Raw genomic sequence first — 21949 nt, 5'->3', positions numbered from 1 at the left:
AACGCTTGCAGCTCGATGTTCCATTCGGCGACACTTCCAGCGGAGTTAGGACTCCTGAGCACTCTCTCCAATGGGTAGGCTGAGACAACCTTGATGGGGTGACCTTGGAAGTAGTGTCGCAGCTTCCAAGAGGCCACCAATAGTGCGAGCAAGAGCTTTTGGGGCATGGGGTACCGTGCCCTTGCATCCCGCAGCACCGTGCTGACAAAATACACGGGATGCTCGACGAGAGTGGGCGCGCCGACGGAGCCCGCACCCTCCGGAGAGTCGAGCGCCACTTGAGGCGTTTGAGCCCCCGGCTCCTGACTGCTTGGCGTGGTCCCCTCAGCCCCAGAGGCCCTTCCTGTTGAGGCAGATCCCCATCTGTCGAGGTCGTGGCCCTTGCGAGGCCTTCCTGGCCCTGAGCTGCTGTGGTTGGGGTTGTGGCAGATGCGGCCTTCACCCGGCGCTCCTCCCGAACCGTCACCAGAGCTGCGATGGCGGAGTAGGGTGTGGCGGCGAGGTAAAGCACCAAGGGCTCCTGAGGGCGTGGAACCACCATCACCGGAGGGCTGGTCAGGTACTTCTTGAGGTCTTGGAATGCTTCGTCAGCCACTTGAGTCCATTCGAACAGACCCTTCTTCTTCATCGGCTTGAAGAAAGGAAGGGCCCGTTCCCCCAGCTTGGAGATGAAGCGTCCTAACGCGATTACTCGCCCGGTGAGCTTCTGCATTTCCCTGAGGGTTTGCGGCAGACTCATGTCTTTGATTGCCTTAACCTTCTCTGGTTTGGCCTCGATACCTCTGTGGGACACGAGGAAGCCCAGAAGCTTGCCAGAAGGAACACCAAACACACACTTCTCTGGGTTGAGCCGCAGGTCCACTTCACGAAGGCTCGCGAAGGTTTCTTCCAGGTCCTGTATCAGGGTCTTGGCCTCCCGAGACTTCACCATGATGTCATTGACGTAGGCTTCGGTGTTTCTCCCGAGCTACCGGCCCAAGGCGATATGCATCAGTCGCTGAAAGGTTGCGCCTGCATTGTGTAATCCAAACGACATGCAGGTGTAGTAGTACACCCCGCACGGGATCAGGAAAGCCGTTTTCTCCACATCTTCTACCACCATCTTGATCTGGTGATAGCCTGAAAATGCATCCAGGAAGCACAACAGGTCGCACTCAGCGGTGGAGTCGACGATTTGGTCGATGCGGGGGAGCGGGAACGGATCTTGGGGGCAGGCCTTGCTGAGGTTGGTGAAGTCGACGCACATCCGCTCCTTTCCTCCCTTCTTCGGCACAACAACAGGGTTGGCCAGCCATTCCGGATAGCAAACCTCGCGAATGACTCCCGCAGCTTCTAGCTTGCGGGTTTCTTGGAAGATGAAGGCTTTCTTCTCGGTGGACTGCCGCCTTGCTTTCTGCTTCACGGGGCGCACATTGGGGCACACGTTCAGGTGGTGCTCGATCACCTGCCTTGGGACCCCCGCTAGCTGCTTGGGCTCCCACGTGAACACCTCCTTGTTCGCACGCAAGAATTTCACTAGAGCCTCGTCTTGCTCTGGGTCGAGATTGGCGCCTATGGTGAAGGTGGTGCCAGAGGATCCATCCTCATCGACTGGTACCTACTTAGTCTCCGCCTTGTCTTGGGTGAATAGCTGCTTCTTCTTGGTTGGCGCAACCCCCTTGGCCTTGAGGGTGTCGGCGCTGGTGGGCTGCGCCACTGCGGCTGCCTTGAAGGCGAGCTTGAGCGCCTGCAGAGCATCCTTTGTATATCCAGCCACGGTGAGGATGCCGCTGCTCCCGGGCATCTTCATGAGGTTGTAGGCCGGGTGAGTCGCTGCCATGAACTGGGCCAAGGCAGGGTAGCTGAGGATGGCGTTGTACGAGAGGCCGATGGGGGTGATGTCGAAGTCGAGCAGCTCCGTGCGGAAGTTGTCGTGGGTGCCAAAGGTCACCGGGAGGCGGATCTACCCCAGGGAGCCGGTGGAACTGCCTTCGACGCTCGAGAAGGACTTGCTGGGTCGAAGTCGCTCCAGGGGAACATGGAGGAGGCTGAAGGCCTCCACCGAGAGCACATTGAGGACGGCACCGCCGTCGATGAGGGTCCTGGTGACGGCCACCTGGCAGATGGTGGGAGTGCACAGCATCAGGAGCGCACCCGAGCAGGCGGTGTTGGCAGGGTGATCATCCAAGCTGAAGGTCAAGTCGGCCTTGGGTGCCACCCAACCCAGAGGGGCTTTGCGGCGCGTGAGGGCGGTGTCGATCTGGCGGACGAACGACTTTGACGTGGCGGCTCGAGGGTGGCGCTTGCGAGCCGCCTAGGAGATCTGCGATGACTGGGGGCACCAGCGCAGCATAATGGGCGAGCAAGAGGCCGCACAGCTCCTCCCAGGAGGCCACCGAAGCCGTTGGCAGGTGGAGCAGCCACATGCGCGGAACGCCGGTGAGGGCCATGGGAAGCCAGTTAGCCATGACCCTGTTGTCACCCCCGGCCTTGAGGACGGCCTCCTGATACGCCAACAGGAAAGCTAGTGGAATCCGTCACGCCATCATAGCGCGGCGGCATCTCTGGCTTGAACTTGTTCGGCCACTGCACATGTCGCAAGGCGGGGGCCAAGGCTCGGAGCCCCTGGCCCCAGTGTCGGCGTCGGCAGCCGGAGCGGGCGGCGCATTGTCCGCCATGAGGGAGAAGCGCGGTGTCGATGGAGAACGGGTAGACAGAAGGGAGAGCTCCGGCGCACCCCTACATGGCGCGCCAAATGTCAGATATCGGGTTCCGGCAAAACCCTTAAGGTTCGGACTCTGGGGTACGCGCGAAGATCTTCCCCCTACCGCTCCACGTCCCAACACCTCGCTACGAACCTAAGCTACCCGATGAACAACACAAGGGACACAAGGTTTATACTGGTTCGGACCACCGTTGAGGTGTAATACCCTAATCCAGTGTGTGGTGTGGTGGATTGCCTCTGGGGCTGATGATGAACAGTACAAAGGAAGAACAGCCTCGGGAGGGATGTTCTTGTGGTGGAGTGCTTGGAGAGGAATTGCTCCGTCTCTGTTGGCTCTAGGTGAGGTCTGGATCAGATATCCCTCTACTGTGGTGGCTATCTCTCTATATAGAGGCCCTGGTCCTCTTCCCAAATATCGAGCGGGAAGGGCGCCAACAACAGCCATTTTGAAGGGGAACATCTAGTACAAGTTATCCTGACTAAAGTTGGTCTTCGACTGCCAAAGGCCCTGGCGATGACGCTGTCTTGGGCTCCACGGTGACCTCCGTCCTACCGCTCTGCTGGTCTTGGTCTTGTTGCACCGAAATGGTAACCTTTGCTTGACGCCTCGGTACTCCACGCATGCGCTTGCCCCTTTGCACCAAAATGGAAACAAGGACACTGCACAGGCCGGCGCCCGCCTGGTCTCGATCGTCATGGCTTGCGTCACGAGCACCTTGCGAGGTACCCCTGCCTTGATCTCTGTGCCTCTTCGCAACCCTGCCTAGTGAGGCCATTCCTGAGGAAGCCTTGCGTCGTCCGCCCTGCGAGGCTTGGCCCCTCGCAAGGGTCTTGAGCTCTAGTTGATGAAGATGGGCCGTACTGGGCCATCCATTGAGCCACGCCGCAGGCCGCGGGTAGGCAAGTCTGGGGACCCCCGTTCCTAGAACACCGACACACAGTAGATTTAGTAGGAAGAAAAATGCATCAACGGCGGCGGCTGCCATCCTAGGATTACCTGCGACCAAGGGACTTGGATTTATCGGGGATGGATGAAGAATTCGTATCTGGTTCTCCATGAGAAAACCCTATGCAATCACCGAGAGGGGGTTTTCTCTGAACAAGCAGATGAGGGAGAAGGGGATTCAGGCCCAGTGAAATATTGTCGCTTCGTCTGTCCAGCTTACTGCTAAAGCTGGAAAGGGGGGTTGTGATTTGACGACTCATTGGGCATTAATGCGGCAAGGGGGTTTTCTCTGAACAAGCAGACGAGGGAGAAGGGGATTCAGGCCCAGTGAAATATTGCCGCTTCGTTTGTCCAGCTTACTGCTAAAGCTGGAAAGGGGGGATTGTGATTTGACGGCTCATTGGGCATTAATGCGGCACTCCAGGGTGTGTCTACCGTGCAGTTGTGCACTCTAATTTGTGCATATGGCACGTGGACCCCATTGCCGGTTGCCCCACATATCAGCGAAAGGAAGTAGAAAGACAGGAGTAACTAGTTACACACAAATATATTTTCGAGAGAGAGATACTCCCTCTGTAAAGAAATATACAAATCTTTTATATCACAACTTTATACATAATAAAAATCAAGGGGAATATATATAACATATATAATTATAAAAAATAGAGTTGTTTTTAACACAGTATAGACGAGTTGGTGATGATGGTGTGCCTGCCATCCTGCAATATAGGCCGTCCGATTTATATCTGACGGATAGGAAGGAAACTATGGAAATTTTGCAAAAAGGTACCCACACACCTCTCCACATTTGCAAATAAGGCCTTCCCTCGTTCATCCTTTTCTCTCACAAGATAAAATACTCATACAAATGCATCTTGATGTTATGTGCAACGCACGAGCATTATGGGGGTTCAACTTTTTTTATGGGGGTTCAGCTGAGAATATAATACTCAGACAGGCTCATGGTTCTGGACTTTGGGCCGGCAGGCCCACCCTGCATGTTTGGGAACCCATGTGTTCTACCTCAGCGCTTTTCATATTGCAAGCGACCGGTACGGTGCTGGTTTTAGATGTTGTCGCAAGGCGAATACACAAAATTGAATAAAGCACGACAGCTATTGGAATGAAATCGAACGACAATTCCTAACCAGCAATCAAAGTTGCAATTCTATCAATGATATACCATGTGATAAATAATACTGTCGTACTACTTATACACACAGGACACTTGTTTCACCATGCCAGATTATTACATCAAAATCTCTCGGAGGATAGATCAGTTCAGCAGTTGCGTGCTGCTACTAAAGAATTTCAAAGTTGATTTGGACCAGCTCTCCTTGCCGAGAAAGTTCGATTTTGACAACATCCCCTACCGCAAGATATGATTTAGATTTGAACCTTGACCAACCTTTAGCATCAATCATCATGCGACCATCCTTTATACTTACGGTATATTGAGCAGGTTCATTCACACCAAGGCTGCGCATGGTAAGAGAAACTTAGCCGCGGTCGCCCGGATTGTTGGACTCCCTCGTTGCTCTGGGAATTCTCTGTTTGCAAACAAGAAGACATACCCAAACAGTTAAATCAACACGGTGAATCATGTGAAACAACATGGAAAGAAAAAAGAACGAAGCACTTGGGCGGCCAATGCTTACCAAGAAGGTGGACATGTCAGTTTTTTGTAAGGACTTTGGTATATGAAGTGCGAACTGCAGCCCAGTCTGTTGCCGTGCAACTGGTCGTTCGGTTGCCGCTGCACGGGCCGGAGCAGATGCAAGTGCGAGTGTTGGTGCAGGTGCCGAAGCCGCTGCTGCTGCCGGAGATGGTGCTCCTTGTAGAGCTGGTGCCGGTGTCGGAGCAGGTGCCGGTGTGGATGCCCGATCCTCCGGTAGATCAAACTGATCCGCTGACGCGGTCGGTGCCCAATCCTCAGCTGGATCAGACTGAGCTGCTGCCGCTGTCAGTGCTAAAGCAACTGCCGGTGCTCGATCTGTTGCTGAAGGTGGTACTGATGTCCGAGACAGCGGCGATCGTGTCTTGTCTGCTATGATCAGCTTTCTAACTTGACTAGGATCCGTGACCGTGATCCAGTTTTTTTCTTCATTTCTTTTAAACGCGAGAAGGACTAATTGTGGCGTTTTTGTTAAACCAAATTGCAGTTCATCATAGGGATTCATCTTGTACTCAGACAACAAATTTATCCAATTTTTTCCAGTAATATAAGTGATGGACAGTGCCTTCGTTACGGACACGACATAAGAAGTGAAACCTGCAAAAATAGACATCGTAGAGCAAACCAAATGGTTTATTCTGTGATGAATGTCACATGGCAAAACCTGCATCATAAAATTGCAGGAAAAGAAAGAAAACATGACATTAAATCAATAAGATTTAGACGGTAAATCAATAAGATTTACTTGATGTGACACGAGTGAATCCTTACCAGGAAATCACTATGTTGAAGTACTAACAGAAGATTGATCGTCCAACTACAGGTCGCATGCAGGGGCCCCGCCTACTCCCACAAGCAGGACAGTCCAAAGGTCGTGACAAATCGTATGGACCGAACATCCATGGGACTGGAAATCTTGGTGGGTGCGATAAACCCTACAATGCATACAGATATTGGAGTGTAACCATAATTGATAAACCGTCCTCACAAAAAAGATGATCTGGATACTTCAAAATATACAAACTGAATTGAGTGGATAGACATTAACATAGACCGTTCTCAGGACTAGCCACACACCAAAAGCAGCAGTACTAATAAACAATACAGGGTTCACAAACACAAATGAAGTACTGAACAATAGTACTTACTACAGACAAGCAAAGTTGCACTAATTAAACTCTGCAGACTATTTTTTGCCACCGACCTACAGGATGAACCCCGCATAACTGACTAGGCCATGGACTTCGTGAGAGATGTCTACATGCACCATCACCATCTCGTCAACCGTGGAGAACCTAACAGAGTGGTCTTTCCACTCATAAACATGATGATGAAGACAGGCCACATCAGACTTGTTGGGAAGCTTTACAAGAATCACACCCTTCGTAATCGAAGGCACAACTAGGAAATTGTTGTGGTCAAGTACAGCCTCGAGAACACGCCTGACAACAATGCTACAGGAAAACACTAGTTCAGGACACGTGGCGACAAGGTCACATCAGCTGGATAGTTTAGCAGTAGAAGTCATCATCAGGTCTTCCAATTCACATGACATGACTTTGAGAACTTCATCTCCACCGCGGACCTGGTTCTAATTCAAACAGAAACCATATTTTATTACTACCTCTGTTCAGAAATATAAGATGATTTTCGATATTGTACTCCATATATGACTACATATATGCACAGAAATGAGTGAACAAAGACACTAGAACATGTCTTCAAAGGCATGAGAGCAGAGGGATTACTTGCAATATCCATAACACAAGTTACTGAGGCAAATACCCTCTTCAAAGGTAGCATTGATGTTCATAAAGTACTCCCTCCATCCCAAAATTCTTGTCTTAGATTTGTCTAGATACGGATGTACCAAGTCACATTTTAGTATTAGATACATCCGTATCTAAACAAATCTAAGACAAGAAATTTGGGACAGAGGGGGTAGTTGAAAGTAATCTATAAGAAATCAGTGTCAACCTCTCGCATGTTTTGGCCAAAAGAGGAATTTAGAACCGTCATTTGGCACACTAAAATCACATGCAAGATCACCCAGAAAGTTGTACTACCAGTACTAGTATTGCGTGTTAGATGAAAAAATAGGATCAAGATCGAGAAAAAGATCGTCAACAAGAGACATTACCTGGACTTGCTTAATGAGGGATCCCGGAGAGGGGGGCTTGGACAGGGCGATGGCTTTGAGCTTGTCTGCGGTAGTTTCAGCGGGGTGCTTGCGCTTCTTCGTACCACGAGCCTCGACGATTTTGGCCAGAGCCATAGACATCACGTCAGTCGGTCCTCTAGAGTCCATCCAAGAGAGGAAGCTGAGAGAGAAGAGTGAAAGGAGGAACGAGATGAGGGAGAAGTGAAGCTAGTGGGGGTTTTCTTCAAGAGGGGAAGCTGAGAGAGAAGAGTGAAATGATGGTTGCTTCGTCCGTCCAACTTACTACTGGAAAGGAGGGGGTTTTGTGATTTGACGGCTCATTGGGCATTACTGCGGCGCTTCGATCAGGGTAGTCTACTGTCACTCTACTACGGAGTAATTTAGTGCATGGCTGGTGGACCCAGGTGCTGGCTGTCCCACACGTCGGCGAAAGTGAGTAATTTAGTGCATGGCTGGAGGAGGATCCGCATGGTAGAGCGTGTCCACAGTTTTTCTAAAGAAAAAAAATGATTACAACAAGCGTTTCCACTCTTACAACGAAGGAGTGCGAAACACGGTAGCCACTTGAACATACACAATGCTCCTACTACTAGGCATGTGCAGTGGTTCATACGTTAGTACTACACAATCTTGTTGCTAGTGTAGTAAGATATGACGATAACAAATGATGTTGTGCGCATGTCAACTACTCCTATAGGTAACATAGTACCGCTTTTTCGACTGTCCGGTCGAGAATGAATGGTGAGATCAATGTTAATAGAACTCGGTCTACAGCACACATAGAGTACGGTGCTACAGTACTCCACGAAACATGAACCATATGAAGCACGAATAGTGTTAGGCATGGTGTATGAAGGGTGCACGGGATGGGAGCAAAAGTTCCCTTCTTGACCCACTTTTGGGCATGGCACTCCTCTCCTCCTTGGAGCTCACGGAGCTCCACGTCCTTGGCCCTGAGCTCCGCATCCTTGGCATGGAGCTCCTGTGTCAGGTGCCTCACCTCGGACTCCATGATCTGCTGCGCCGCCATGGCACCAGGTAGAAGCAATGGGGAGAGGAAGCAAAGGGGGCGAAACGGCTAAAAGGCAAAGCAATCTACGGGAAGGCGGAGGGAGCCAGCCGAGGAGCAGGGCTCTTTTGGTTTTCCCCACGGTAAAACACCAGTCGACGACTTCTCACATTAGGGAGCAGTGGGTTTTACAGGCGGAGTCATCGTGACTAATTGCTGCCGCGCCTGCTCCCGTCAATCAAAAAATTAAAAATCCTGTCGCGCCTGCTCCCATCAATCAAAAAATTAAAAATCCTGCCACGCCCAAACACCAGAGCAACGCCGTGGTGGATATTTAAATTTACCTGCCGGCAAGTAGATAAAAAAGGGGTGAAAAAACAAATGTGGCGGCGGCCTAGCTAATCGGCCGAACTAGCCCAACTAGCTAGCCACTGTGCTTCACTGATGTACTCGACGGGAAAGGTGGTCTTTCATGATTTGACGACTCATTTACTTGCTTCGGCGCTACGACCGAGGAGGACCCAGAAAACGCGCGGTAGGGTGTCTCACGTCAGGAAGAATATATGTGTGCACCACCCGGGAGGACCCCGAAACCGCACGGTAGGGTGTGCCACGTCTCGGCACGGAGGGAACATGTGCATGTAAAAATATACTGTATCAGACGTAGTACCTATGGTTCGACCTCGGGACCCAGCCAGTCGGTCGAAAACACCCCACTAGCCACACAGCTTCATCATGCAAACATGGCACGGAGGATAGATGTGGTTAGCTCCGTCTCGACCAGCCACAACGTCTCTTGTTCTAGGCGATTCTTCTATTTTCCAAGCTTTTCTTTTTAGTTGTAATAACACCACGGCAAGCTAGCGCCGCTCTTCATGTGTGCCCGTGCAAAGGTTAGAAGATGGAGAGAGGAGAGATTGAGATCACAGACCTGGGACCCACTAGTAAGTGAGTCAACGGTCATGCACGTGTTGACGAGGCACTCCTTCTACTCTACTCAACGTAATATTGTATAAAATCAAGTTATGGGACAAAGCCAACAACCGTTGTTGTTTTAGGCTATCGACTTACGCTTTGTAGTCCAGGTTGCCAGTTCGAATCTCGTCTTTCAGATTTGTTAGTTTTAGGTCCAAATTTGATTAATGACAAGTGGGACCCCCGTGTGTTGTTCCGATATTTCAGTGTAGTATGTTTTTTTTGAACAAACACTTTGCGCGGTTAGACAAGTAATGGCACGACTTACACGTATTTTGCAAGTTTACGAACAAAAATGACAGCGGCATAGAATATCACATCCACCCCGCAGCTTAGATGCTATGGTGATACGAGTTTTTACATCGTTGGAAGTGAGATCCAATGGCTTGGGAGTAGTCTTTGTAATTATGCGCAATTTCCAAACTCTCCAAAGGTTTTTTGCAAATAAAACATTCAGGCCTCGTGTGTGCCGCTGCATCTTCGATCCAACGGCTCCCCATTGCTCATATTAGGTGCTCCCCGTAGCTTAATTACCCGCTATGGTGATATGAGCATCTAGGTCGTATGATCAGTGATCAGATGGCACATGCATATTACTTGTACTTTCTGCGCATTTCCCAAACTCTATCAGCCGTATATTGCAAAAACATTCAAACCTCCTACTGTGGGCCGTTAGATCTCAGTGAACACGTATCACCATAGAATCTACGGTGCGGGAGCACCTCATATTCTCCCGTGGCTATCGCAGCTTGGATGCTATGGTGATACGAGCTTCGAGGTCGTTTGATCTGAGATCCAATGGCATCTGAGCAGTCTTTGTGCTTGTAAGCAGTGGCAAACTCTTTTGGGGCTTTTCTGCAAAAAAAACATTCGAACCACCGAGGAGGTGTTGGGTCACAAATCCAACGACTTCGAAGAGCTTGTATCACCAAAGCATCTAAAGTGTGGTAGCACATGATATTCTTACATACAGGAGAATATGATGTCCTCCTTCATCTTAGATGCTACGGTGATACGAGCTTTGAGGTCGTTGGATATGGGATCCAAGGGCATCTGAGTAGTTTTTGTACAAATTGTGCGCAATTCTCAAACTCATCAAGGTTTCTTGTAAAAATATTAAGACACATCATGTGAGCTGCTATATCTCAGATCTACAAGCTCCAAGCAACTCGTATTGGCATATAGCATCTAAGGTATGGGGGCACATGATATTATCCCGGGGAGGAGGGGTGGGGGTGCACAACCAATCGGTGGTTGGGAGGGTGGGGACAAATATAATCTAAACAACCCTAAACAGAGATCCACAATTTTATCTAAGGTCGAGGGGTTGACCCCCGATAATCATAGCTCTGCCTAAACACAACATTTGCATGTACTGTAGTACTAGACTTAATATTCATGTTTTAGTTTCATGTTCATTCTAAATATTGAACTGAGGACCATGCATGTATTACATTTTACTCCCTTCGTTCCTAAATATTAGTCTTTTTAGAGATTTCAAATGCACTCGCACATACGGATGTATATAGACATATTTTAGAGTCTAGATTCACTCATTTTGCTCCGTATGTAGTCACTTGTTGAACTCTTTAAAAGACTAATATTTAGGAATAGAAGGAGTATTTTTAAATTCGTGTCATACATGCATGGTTTGAAAAAATAGATGCACTATACTTATTGGATGGTTGTTGTGTTCGTGCGTGTGTGTCTCTTTGTGTGTGTGTGTGGTCATATGCTTGATACATACAAAGTTTTCTCACCTCCATATTGTTCATCTTTTAAATTTGAATTTGCATTGTAAAACTTACTAGGGATACCATGAAATGTGAAATCCACGTTGAGATCACTATATCACAAACTCACTCTAATTCAACAACTCGTCATAAATCAATTACCACGTTGAGATTAGTGTTTGCAAGAAAAATACGGGTATTGTAATACACATAGATTCGTTCGGCAATTTAAAAGGCTTCTTTCGTATTCTCGAATGGTAGGACCCAATGGCGTACCAGCCAGACCTTGGCTCGTGTTGATCCTAAAAAAATAAAAATAAAAAAAATCGAGCTCGTGTCCTTCGGTGGCGTGCGTGGTATGCACATTAGGCAACCCCAACCAGTCGACCTCAGCGTTTCAAGTTGAAATATCTGGCGGCCGGAATTCCAGCCCTAGGAAATTCCCCTCATGTCCCCGGTCCATAATGACTACCGATGAACAACGGAGGGATGCTTTAGTAACTAGACAATGTTACCCACCGTGCCGATCACGGTTCAATTCCCTCAGTCGCCGCTCGTCAAGGTCACCCATCAACCGCATTGCCTAGTACTACTACTACTACACCAGGATGAGCACAGAATTGAGCCCATTTACTCGTGCCTAGTGCTTGAGTTAATATATCAGGCGATGCACTGGTACGGAGGGATTATCCTTTTACTCTGCATATATAACTTGTATGAAGTCTAACTAAGCAAAATGTTTGACCAAATCCTTTCTTAAGAAATACAACAGGATAGATGTACGGCTTGAAAATTTATTGCATGATGCAGGTTATGATATTGTTTCGAATCCTAGATCTTAAATTTCATAAAATCCAAAAATGAGCATAAATTCTTGAAACTAAGCATGGTCACGTGATATGGCACAAATATTACTTCATAAGTTTTTTCTTCAATTTGAGACAAGCTGCTTATGACAAGTTGCACAGATGAAGAGCCAAGGTATTTTGGAACAAAGACCTGCCATGTTAAGGCGAACGCTTTCACCATTGAAACCGTGGGCGTTTACGTGCCGCCACAAGTCCCCGCTTCTCATCGGCAGGTGCCGTCCGAGCAAGCGTGTGAGTCGACGGGAGGCGTGCGAGCAGACCGCTGCGCCGGCTGACAGGGAGGCGTGCGAGCAGACCGCTGTGCAGGCTCACTGGGAGGCGAGCCCTTTGACCAGGCTCCGCCGCCCACCTTCGTCCCAACTGCTCCCACTTTTAATGTCGCCGGCGCCGCAGTTTAAAATCAACCCCGCACTATCCGGTATCGCTACAATCTTCTCTCTTCCTCTCCGATTCTCCTGTCGTCTACCTCCAACCAGCCTGACCTAAACATACGCCATGCCACATCACGATGGTCTGTCCTTAGTCTTCCGGTTTCCTGAGGAAGACACCCAGCCGGAGTCTCAAGAATATAAGGCACTTTGGGACGAGCTTGAACTGGCCTTGCGGGAAGACGCCGCGCCTGGCCCCGCTCCCGTTCCAGCTCCCGTCGCCCCGACTGCGCCAGCGCCCATCCTCGTGGCATTGATGGGCTGGGAGCCGCACATTGTCGCCGAGCTTGATCCCACGAGGTCCCCGCCGACTTTCACGCGCCCGTGCACCTGCCAGTGCATGCGCCTATGCATGCACTGACGCGCACGCCCGTGCCGGTGCTCGTGCACCTGCCAGTGCATGCGCCTGCGCGTGCACTGACGTGCGCGCCCGTGCCGGTGCCCGTGCACACGAATGTCTCCGCCGCGCCGTTGACAGCGCCTGTCCCCGCGCGGGTGCTAGTGCCCCCCTCGGCGGTATAGATGGCCACCGTCGACCGTTTCCTTGCACCAACGCCAGTCGCCTCCTCGCGCTAGTTGACTCGCTCTGAAGTCCAGAACATTTTGGCCTTCCTTGAAGCTAGGCCAACGTCTAGGAGTACACCAACAACGGCGCAAGACGCCACCGTCGCCGTCGATCAGTGGCACATAACTCAAGCACTATATTTTGGGGCTGCACAAAATGTTTGGGGGCAACTGGAGTTAATATAAATTATGATTGTATTTTAAAAGGGCTAAAAAGGCGTCGTTGGTCCACTGTTTAAAATCCATGGGTATTTTTAAACATCTCCAAAAATATTTTTTTAATGAATGACAATTATGTAGTGAATATTTCCAACCTAAGGAACATTTTTAATTTACGGTTTTATAAAATTATAATTTGACTTGGCATTCAAACTTGGATTTGAGTTTGGATTGAAGCAAAGTGAGGATTATCAAAATAATTATGATGTAATAGTATCAGTAGGCATGAGATTATTGTAGCATGATTCTCTGGGTGTTACAAATATTGAGGCATGCGAGCTCGCTTTGATGCGTGACCTAAACATTATGGCGATTGAGGGCGGGATGACGACCCTACTAGAGTAGCATTTTGACAAAAAATGCCATGATAGCAGTTATTATGCCGACATGCCGATATGACGACTCTAGAGTTACTCTAGTCAATTGTTCCCTTCTTCCGCCTTCCTCCCTTCTTAGTTCTCCTTCAAGAACCAACAAGCAGGGAATTGAATTGCATCTTTGCGTGACGCTAAGAGATCTCCAACAATAGCCCTGTAATAGGGCAGCAGCCATGAAACCCCTTTTTTTACCCAAAATGCAACTCCAACAGATGCCTATTTGTAATTTTCTCTCCAAAAAAATTGGCCAACCCAAAAATGCACCCCCAAGTGCTACAAATATACAGCAGCCGCGCAGCTGCCGCAAATTTTTAGGGCAGTGGGGGACCATGCAGGACCATAAGAAAATGGTTGATTTACATCACTTTGTGCCAAAACGCTGCTCCAACAATTGACCTAAAATGTGCATCCATGAAAAGGCAACCGTGATGTGATGTGTTTTACGGCACCAATTTTAGGGCTATTTGTTGGAGATAAATATTTTCCGCTGTCCTAAAAAACACATTTCGTGTCAAAAAGTTTACTCCAACCAGTTTTTTGCACCCTACTATAGGGTTGTTATTGGAGGTGCTCCATGGAACACTTACATGAAATTATGTAGAGAATAAGAGTGGCTATAAATTGTATGTGTTACAGTAGAGCTCCCTGTTGGAGCTAGATCTGACAGATCCCTCAGTAGGGTATCCTAACTAGGTGACTTGGCACGATGGTAATTGGGGCTAGGTTTTACCCAAGTTTGGGCTCTCGCGAAGGAGATAATACCCTACTCCTGCTCTCGTGTATTGTGTTGGGGTATGTAAAAGGTACAAGTGAATACCAAGGGATTGTGTATCTGCTATCAACGAGCCTGGCCCGGCTTGTGTAACATACCAGGGGGGCTATGGTTACAGACCTAGGTAGGCTACGTCGGTGGAGGTAGAGTCCTCCATGGCTCTGGTATCTTCGAATTGTACTCCAAGTCTTCCAAAATCTTCGGGAATTTCACCATGGTTCTTGCAAAGTGGCCCAAGATGGAACCGACCTAGGGGTCCTCAGCCCGGTCCACCAGGCCAGGAACCGGCGTGGTGCGAGACCCCTTAGCCAGACACCGTCAATAGCCCCTAAAGCGGCCCTCAAGCTTGGATACACCTTGCTTACCTAGAGATGCACGCCATCTTCCGTCATCAGGATTGAAACGGGTTCAACGAAGCATCCCCCGAACAGTGTCTTCACACGGCTGGCCTTCATCTGCCGAGTTGCCTCTAATGTGACGTTAACCAGCTCAATCTTGGAAATAACGAAGGAGTTGGCCAACCTGCACGCAAGAAGGATTCCCACGTAGCCAACCTATTCGCAGGCAGGAAAATTTCTTGCAATGCGTCTCAAATGTCGTCCTTTCCGGCTCTGACAAGCCAGACCGGTCTTATCGACGAGCCCACCTGGCCACATGCTTGCCTTGACCTGATGGTCAACAAGACACGCGGGAGTTGGGCCGGGTCCCACTCAAGTGATGTCCCATCAGTAGTGGACCTGCGCCTTGATTCATGCAGAGGGTTTACATTGACCCCTCGATCCCTGTGCGTTATTAGCGCTATAATGGGGGGTGCAAAGGGATTTGCTGTCATGCAACATGATTAACCTGCCACTGCTTCACTTTCCCCTTCCCCTATGCGAGGAAGGAAGCAAGACGAGGGGGGATTTATGCTCCCATCCCCCCACACTTCATATTTTTCCTTGCGCCCAAACTCTCTAGTGCCCTAGCATTCTGCACCTCCACTGCTCCCCACGCACACGCTGCCATCACCGCACAACACCGCCGCATTGCCATGGAGGGATAACGTTCCCTGAAGAAGGACGACTAGCTCGTCAACATTGGAAAGGGCGCCGTCACGGATCCCAAAGGTGGCTTCACTCACCAAGGGGAAATGGAAGTCGTCGACGGTGATGCGTGGCCAGCTGGACCGCCTCTCCACTGTGGGGTACCTGCTGACGCCAGAGGTCGCGTTCACGCGGTCTGGGCTCAATTCGTCCATGGCACCGCCATGGCCGAAACCATCCCCCACCCTATCAACGATAACGAGTGGGTATGTTCGTTCCGTTCCTTCTCTAGGGGTTGGGGGTATCCTATCCACACCCTTTCTTAGGGTCTTCTTGACTTTTACTGTCTTCAACTCCGTCATCTTTCGCCCAACTCCATCCTTCACATCGCGTGCTTCGTCATGCTTTGTAAATCCTTCCTTTGCTGCCAGCCGCACCTCGGTCTGTCGAGAGGAGAGGATATGAGATGTGGTGTGGTGCGGACAGCGTCAGAGCCGCACTTAGAGCAACTCTAGCAGACCCCACAAAAATTCGACTCGCAAAACGCGTTTGCGGTTTCACGAAGATCGCGTTTGCGGGTCGAAAACATGCGCGGCCGAACAAAACCCGTATCAAAACCTGCATAATCTGGAAAAAAAAACACTTTCGCAGGAGAAATTGCACAAACATAGTTCGTCACATACTACATAGTTCATCACATGATCAACAAACTACAAGCATAGTTATACTACATACTACGTTAAACTAGTAATAGAGGGGTTGGATCTGACGGCGGCGAGGTCGCGGCAAATGGACAACGCCGTGGAAGAGCCGGACGCTCAATCCTCCTTGTCGGAGGGTCGACGTACTTCGCCGCCTGCTCCGCGCGGATGCGGCGCCACTCCTCAGCCTTCTCTGCACGAGAGGTTTTCTTCCGGGTGGATGGGGATTTCAATGGGCGTGGCGATTAGGCGCATACGTATGACTTGCATCCTGTTTGCCGTCAGACAAGCGGACGTGCCCGTAGACCGATGAGGCATCGCATTGGATTATTTACATTGTCCGGACCATCGGTCCAAACGTTTACTTGCGTTTTGAGGGTGCCCTACCTGAAAATAGACCGAACCGAAATTTTCCAAAACCCAAAATCGTTGACCGGACCTGAAAGAAAAAGCCGAATTAAACACCCCTACTTCACAGATTGCAAGTCGAGGAAGTGACCATCTGCTCTGCTCTCCTGATCTCCTCGACTCCTCCGCCTCCCAACCAACCACGCCCGGCGCGTCTGCCCGCCTGCAGCGATTGCCGCCATGCCCGAAGATGCCGCGCCAATAGCCCCCGCCCCCGCTTCTGATCTCACCGCTGGTGAGTGAGCCTCTTCCAGCTCTGCGGGACTGCCGCCTAGCGAAATTCTCACTTCCTTTTTGTTCGTGCTGCGGGCTCTGAATCTAGGTCATGTTAAGCTTTCAATTCAACGAGAGCACCTTTTCTCTTGCAAATTTGGTGCGGAATTTCTGTGCCGATTTTTTTTCGTTTTGAAAAAAAAAGATAGCAACTAGTCACGCTGTATTCGATCTAAAGGCAATCTAAGGATATATGATCCAAATCGCTTTGTATGTTGCTGGAGCAGTGAAGTTAATTAGTAGTGTTTATTGCACACACTGCAGGTTAATGTTCTGCTCGCCTTCTTTAATCAGTGCGCAAAAGAAGTTGAAATGTAATACTAGCACTGTAGCACATTTCTTTTTTCTGAATCTGATTGCCCTATGTGAAGGCAATGGAATTAGTTTCAGTAGGGGCTTGTAGCACAACTCAATGCTAAGATTACATATGTTAATTTCTGACGCTTGTGCTTCACACTTAACAGGACTACGTAATGTTACTTGATACCACAAAGTAACAATACGAGATGCTACAAAATATGCAAATCTGTGCCAAGATGGCGAATAAGTTCTAAAACCTCACTGCCTTTTGCCCATTGATGCTGATTTATGTTCTGATAATTTTAGGTTCTAGTGATGATGAGATAACAGTAGAGGATGCTTCTTTTGCGCGTACTGAACTCCCCCAAGATGGCAGTGCCCCACCTGTCGTAACAACTGATATGGAAGTTCTCCATGATAAAGTTAAGAAGCAAGTCATTAAAGAAGGCCATGGGAAGATACCCTCAAAATTTTCTACGTGCTTTGGTAAGTATGACACAAATATTTGAGTCTTGGTTATGTCGTTGATTTCTAGAATTATGGTACCAATCTATACAACCCGCTCTAGTCTTTCTCGTATATTATAATTCACTTAATTAACATGTTCACTGGTACCATGCCAGAAGGTTGTTATCACGTATCCTGATAGCCTAGAAAAGTATTCCAAGCTTTTTTTTTGAAGGAAATACATTTCAAACTTCAAATATTCGGTAATCCTGATTGATGACCATGAGATGGCACTCACCCCATCTACTGTTTTAATTCATATAACTGGTTACGAGGGCATAATCTCTGTAACTCTGTACTGCATGTGTCATGTTTTATTCATCACCATTTCCTGCCTTACTTGTATTTGACATTGAAAAGTAATGCCCCTTTTGTTTATCCTTCCCCCCCTTTAAGTGGGTAATGACATCGATTTACTTTTTTCCTCTCATATTTCAGCTTTGCTCTTTTGTTATGCATATGTAGGCTGCTTCTGTAAAGGACATTAATATATTTGTCTGTTCAGGATCTTGATTGAAGTGGATCTTACTTTAATTTATCAGTATGCTGTCCTGTCTAAGTTTCAGAGGATGTATTTATTTAGATATTTATTTGATGGTTTGAAGGAGATAACTGTGATATAATGGTTGTTTCCAACCTTGATTTACAGTGCATTACAGAGCATGGGTACAAAGCTCTATGCATAAATTTGAGGATACCTGGCAAGAACAGCATCCAGTTGAAATTGTCATCGGAAAAGGTACAAATACATTTATTTCACTTATTTTATCCTCAGTTTGTCTCTGCTGCATACATTTCATTTATAATTTCAATCCGGTGCAGGGCTGTAAGATTCAGATTCAGACTTATTTTGGTAATATTCTGGTTTTCGAGTGGTATGAGGTTGATTTTAAGAGGGAAGGTTATTAAAGTAGTTAATTTATTGTTAGTCCACCAGTTGGTTACTAGTCACACCTTCCCTTGCTATTCTAACAAAATTTGAAGAGTTTGTATTCGCATTACTTCTATAAAATCACTTGCTAGCTGAGTGTATCAAATAACTATCAAAGGCAATTGCCTGTGTAGTAATTTTGAAGTATTCTGTTTTCATCTACAGAGAAAAAGCAAATGTCCGGTTTGGGTATTGGTGTTGGTCACATGAAAAGTGGGGAACGTGCACTGTTGCATGTTAGCTGGGAGCTAGGCTATGGGAAAGAAGGAAGCTTTTCATTCCCGAATGTCCCTCCATCAGCAGACCTTATATATGAAGTTGAACTCATTGGTTTTGATGATGCTAAAGAGGTAATGGCAAACACCCTCACCTGCCCCATCACCACTCCAACCAAAGAATGGCTTAATAAAGAAATAGAGCCAATTTTTTGAATGTAGAACACTAATCGGTTGCTTTGATACTTTTGGTAGTAGACTGAGATGCCTGAATAGCTTATTACAATTTTAATTACCCTTTCTCAGACACTGGATTTTTCTAAGAAAAACTCATAATCATGGCAACATGTCTGAATAAATCAGGGAAAAGCCCGTAGTGACATGACGGTAGAAGAGAGGATTGAAGCAGCGGATAGGAGGAAGCTTGAGGGCAACGATTACTTTAAAGAGAAGAAATTTGAGGAGGCTATGCAGCAATACGAGATGGTTCGTGATCTGCTTTACTTGGAAATTTTCAATATTTTTATTTTTTGAGATGCTCGAGCTGATGGTGTTCTACTGCTTTCTCTTTTCCAGGCTGTTGCGTATATGGGAGATGATTTCATGTTTCAGTTGTTTGGGAAGTACAGAGATATGGCTTTGGCTGTGAAAAACCCGTGCCATCTCAACATGGCTGCTTGCCTGATCAAACAAAAGAGATTTGACGAAGCTATCGCACAGTGTAGCATTGTAAGTTCATCAGTTCTATATTATTTCATGAACTTCACTCTTTCACTCATCGCTTACATCACATGAGGTCCTCTAGTTTGGATTTCTGTATAGCTTTGCATAAAGTAGATATTTGGTTTGATATTCAAATTTTTAAAAACACTAGACTATACTTGTGATATGCGAGAACATGCGTCTAGCACGGCAGTCAGACCTCCGAGTATGGGGCTAGTGACCAGGGCTTGAACCCTGGTTCTCACAAAAAAGGGCCCCTGCTTTGTGTTCCCTGTGTGTGTAAGGGTTGACCATTGCGCCGCTGTAGCAGGTGTGGGACGGTGTTTGGGGCCTTTTCTCGTCGTAAAAAGTACAATTCCTTAGGGTTTGTCCCCCCAAGGGTTCAATTCTTTTTTATAGTTATTATATTTATATTATTTTTGTGTGAATGATTTATAGTTATTATATGCAAGCATTTATGGACCAAATAAGGGTAGAATGCTCTCCTTGCATTATAAGTATCAGTCTGTGATGGTATTTTAGAATTTAAAATAGTTTGGCTGGGCTGCTTATGTTTTTGCTCCAAACTTTAATTTAAATCATCACAAAGTTGGTATGCCTTGATATTGGCCGACTGAATAATCTCGTGTTGTACTGCAATTTTGCCCCTTATTTTTGTGGAAAGACTCGACCAGTTACTGTTTAGATGATCTATCATTGCATAATACTATTTTGCAGGTGCTGTCAGAGGACGAAACCAACGTGAAAGCACTGTTCAGACGTGGAAAAGCTAGAGCCGAGCTCGGCCAGACAGAATCAGCGAGGGAGGACTTTCTGAAAGCCAAGAAACACTCCCCGGAAGACAAGGAGATCATGCGGGAGCTTCGGTCGCTGGCGGAACAAGATAAAGCGATGTACCAGAAGCAGAGGGAGCTATACAAAGGTCTGTTTGGGCCGAGGCCTCAGCCCAAACCCAAGGCCAAAAATTTCGCCGTCCTCTTCTGGCAGTGGCTGGTGTCACTGCTCCGTTATCTTGCCAGGATGTTCACGCGCAAGAATGACTAGGATGGCTCTGATGCAAGTGCTGCTGGCGGCATACCGACACGACAAGGGAAAACCTGATGATACATCTATAGCTTGTGGTCAAGAGACAACCTTCCTCTATATATACTTGAGTACAATTGTTTTGGTATGGAGTTTTGCCGCGCACTTTGGACTGGAGGGGATGGTCTCTTTGTGTTTATGAAGATTGGAACTGCAGTTTCAGTTTCAGAATGTCCTTCCTTCCACTTGGATAACAGTGATTCACTGGGAAGGCAGAGTGTTCAGGGCCTAAGATCTAGAATATCTCGTGTTGTATTACTAGTATAGTGTTTGCAAGCACATTATTCTGGTGAGCCTGCTTGATTACACGGTGTAAACACTCGACTCCCTCCCCTAAAAAAAGTCTCAACTCCCTCGGTATATCTTGGGCAGATGATATGTAGCGAACGTCAGATTTCTGGCTCCTCCCAGCGAACGACTCTTAAGACCGTTAGATTGAGCGCACCAATCTTGATGCATGCTCGCCACGTCAGGAAAATAAACTTTGCTCTGGATTCGACTGTGTGCGAACGCTCCCAGATGAAATGGACGCGCCCAGCCGCTGTCCACTCTATTCCTCATCCATTCGCGACCACGAGGAGGAGCTCCAGCCGGAGGAGGACGTGACCACGGTACTCCTCGCCGGCGATCGCGGCTGGGCTACTTGTGTCGGCGTGCGCGGCGAGAGGCAACGGTGGCGCGGCTCCAGCGGAGGCCATCGCGATGGCGCTCCACCCCCAGCCTCTCAGTGGTGGCTCCCGCGGGGAGCTCGAGCCAAAGGCGGACACGTCCATGCATCTCCTCGCTGGAGAGAGGCGATCCGCGGCGGTGCTGCAGGTGGTTGTGCAGGAGACGATAAAGGCAAGGTCGGGCGGTCCATGCATCTCTTCGCTGGAGAGAGGCGAGCCGCGGCGGTGCTGCAGGTGGCTGTGCAGGACCATTGCAAAAAAAAGGTGGCTGTGCAGGAGACGATAGAAGCAAGGTCGGGCGGTGGAGGCGGCACACATGTGAGATGGGTTGCCGCAGCGCCATCGGGCGAGCTCGACGTGGCGTGGAAAGAGAGAGAGGTAAGGAGAGGAGGAGGCTGTTGAGGGAAATTGTTTTAGACTGATCATATGGCAAATTTAGATATTTTTTATTGTCTCCTACATCATGGCAAAATTTAGAATTTTTGTAATAGTTACATGGCAAAATTATGAAAATAAGACATGGTATTTTTTGTGTAAAAATGATTGGACTGATAGCATTGCAAATTTAGGGGGAAATCTGTTCTCTAGAGCATGGCAATATTTGAAAATGCTTTGAAATGTAGAAAACCTTTAGTTTTACCACATCATGGCAAAATGTTTTTTAGGCATTCAAGTTTAATATG

General features: G+C 48.0%; 1 protein-coding gene across 1 annotated transcript; it reads left to right on the top strand.

Moving 5' to 3' along the window:
- The first annotated feature begins 16637 nt into the window (after window positions 1-16637).
- LOC119308292 (peptidyl-prolyl cis-trans isomerase FKBP42-like) lies at window positions 16638-20891 on the top strand. Its single transcript, XM_037584396.1, has 7 exons — window positions 16638-16801; window positions 17446-17625; window positions 18296-18385; window positions 18743-18927; window positions 19156-19278; window positions 19369-19521; window positions 20233-20891. The coding sequence occupies exons 1-7, from the start codon at window positions 16747-16749 to the stop codon at window positions 20557-20559; spliced, it is 1113 nt and encodes a 370-aa protein (XP_037440293.1). The 5' UTR covers window positions 16638-16746; the 3' UTR covers window positions 20560-20891.
- The last annotated feature ends 1058 nt before the right edge of the window (window positions 20892-21949 follow it).

Source organism: Triticum dicoccoides, chromosome 5B, assembly GCF_002162155.2.
Source record: "Triticum dicoccoides isolate Atlit2015 ecotype Zavitan chromosome 5B, WEW_v2.0, whole genome shotgun sequence".
Taxonomy (NCBI): domain Eukaryota; kingdom Viridiplantae; phylum Streptophyta; class Magnoliopsida; order Poales; family Poaceae; genus Triticum; species Triticum dicoccoides.
The sequence above is the reverse complement of the archived record's forward strand: the minus strand, read 5'-3'. Positions and strand labels throughout refer to the sequence as shown.

Bases quoted from the DNA above. Each gene is read 5' to 3' on its own strand.
- LOC119308292 (XM_037584396.1), top strand. From the start codon at position 16,747: ATGCCCGAAGATGCCGCGCCAATAGCCCCCGCCCCCGCTTCTGATCTC. The intron at 18,386-18,742 runs GTACAAATACAT...TTTCATCTACAG, and splicing joins TGAAATTGTCATCGGAAAAG to AGAAAAAGCAAATGTCCGGT. The intron at 19,522-20,232 runs GTAAGTTCATCA...ACTATTTTGCAG, and splicing joins CTATCGCACAGTGTAGCATT to GTGCTGTCAGAGGACGAAAC.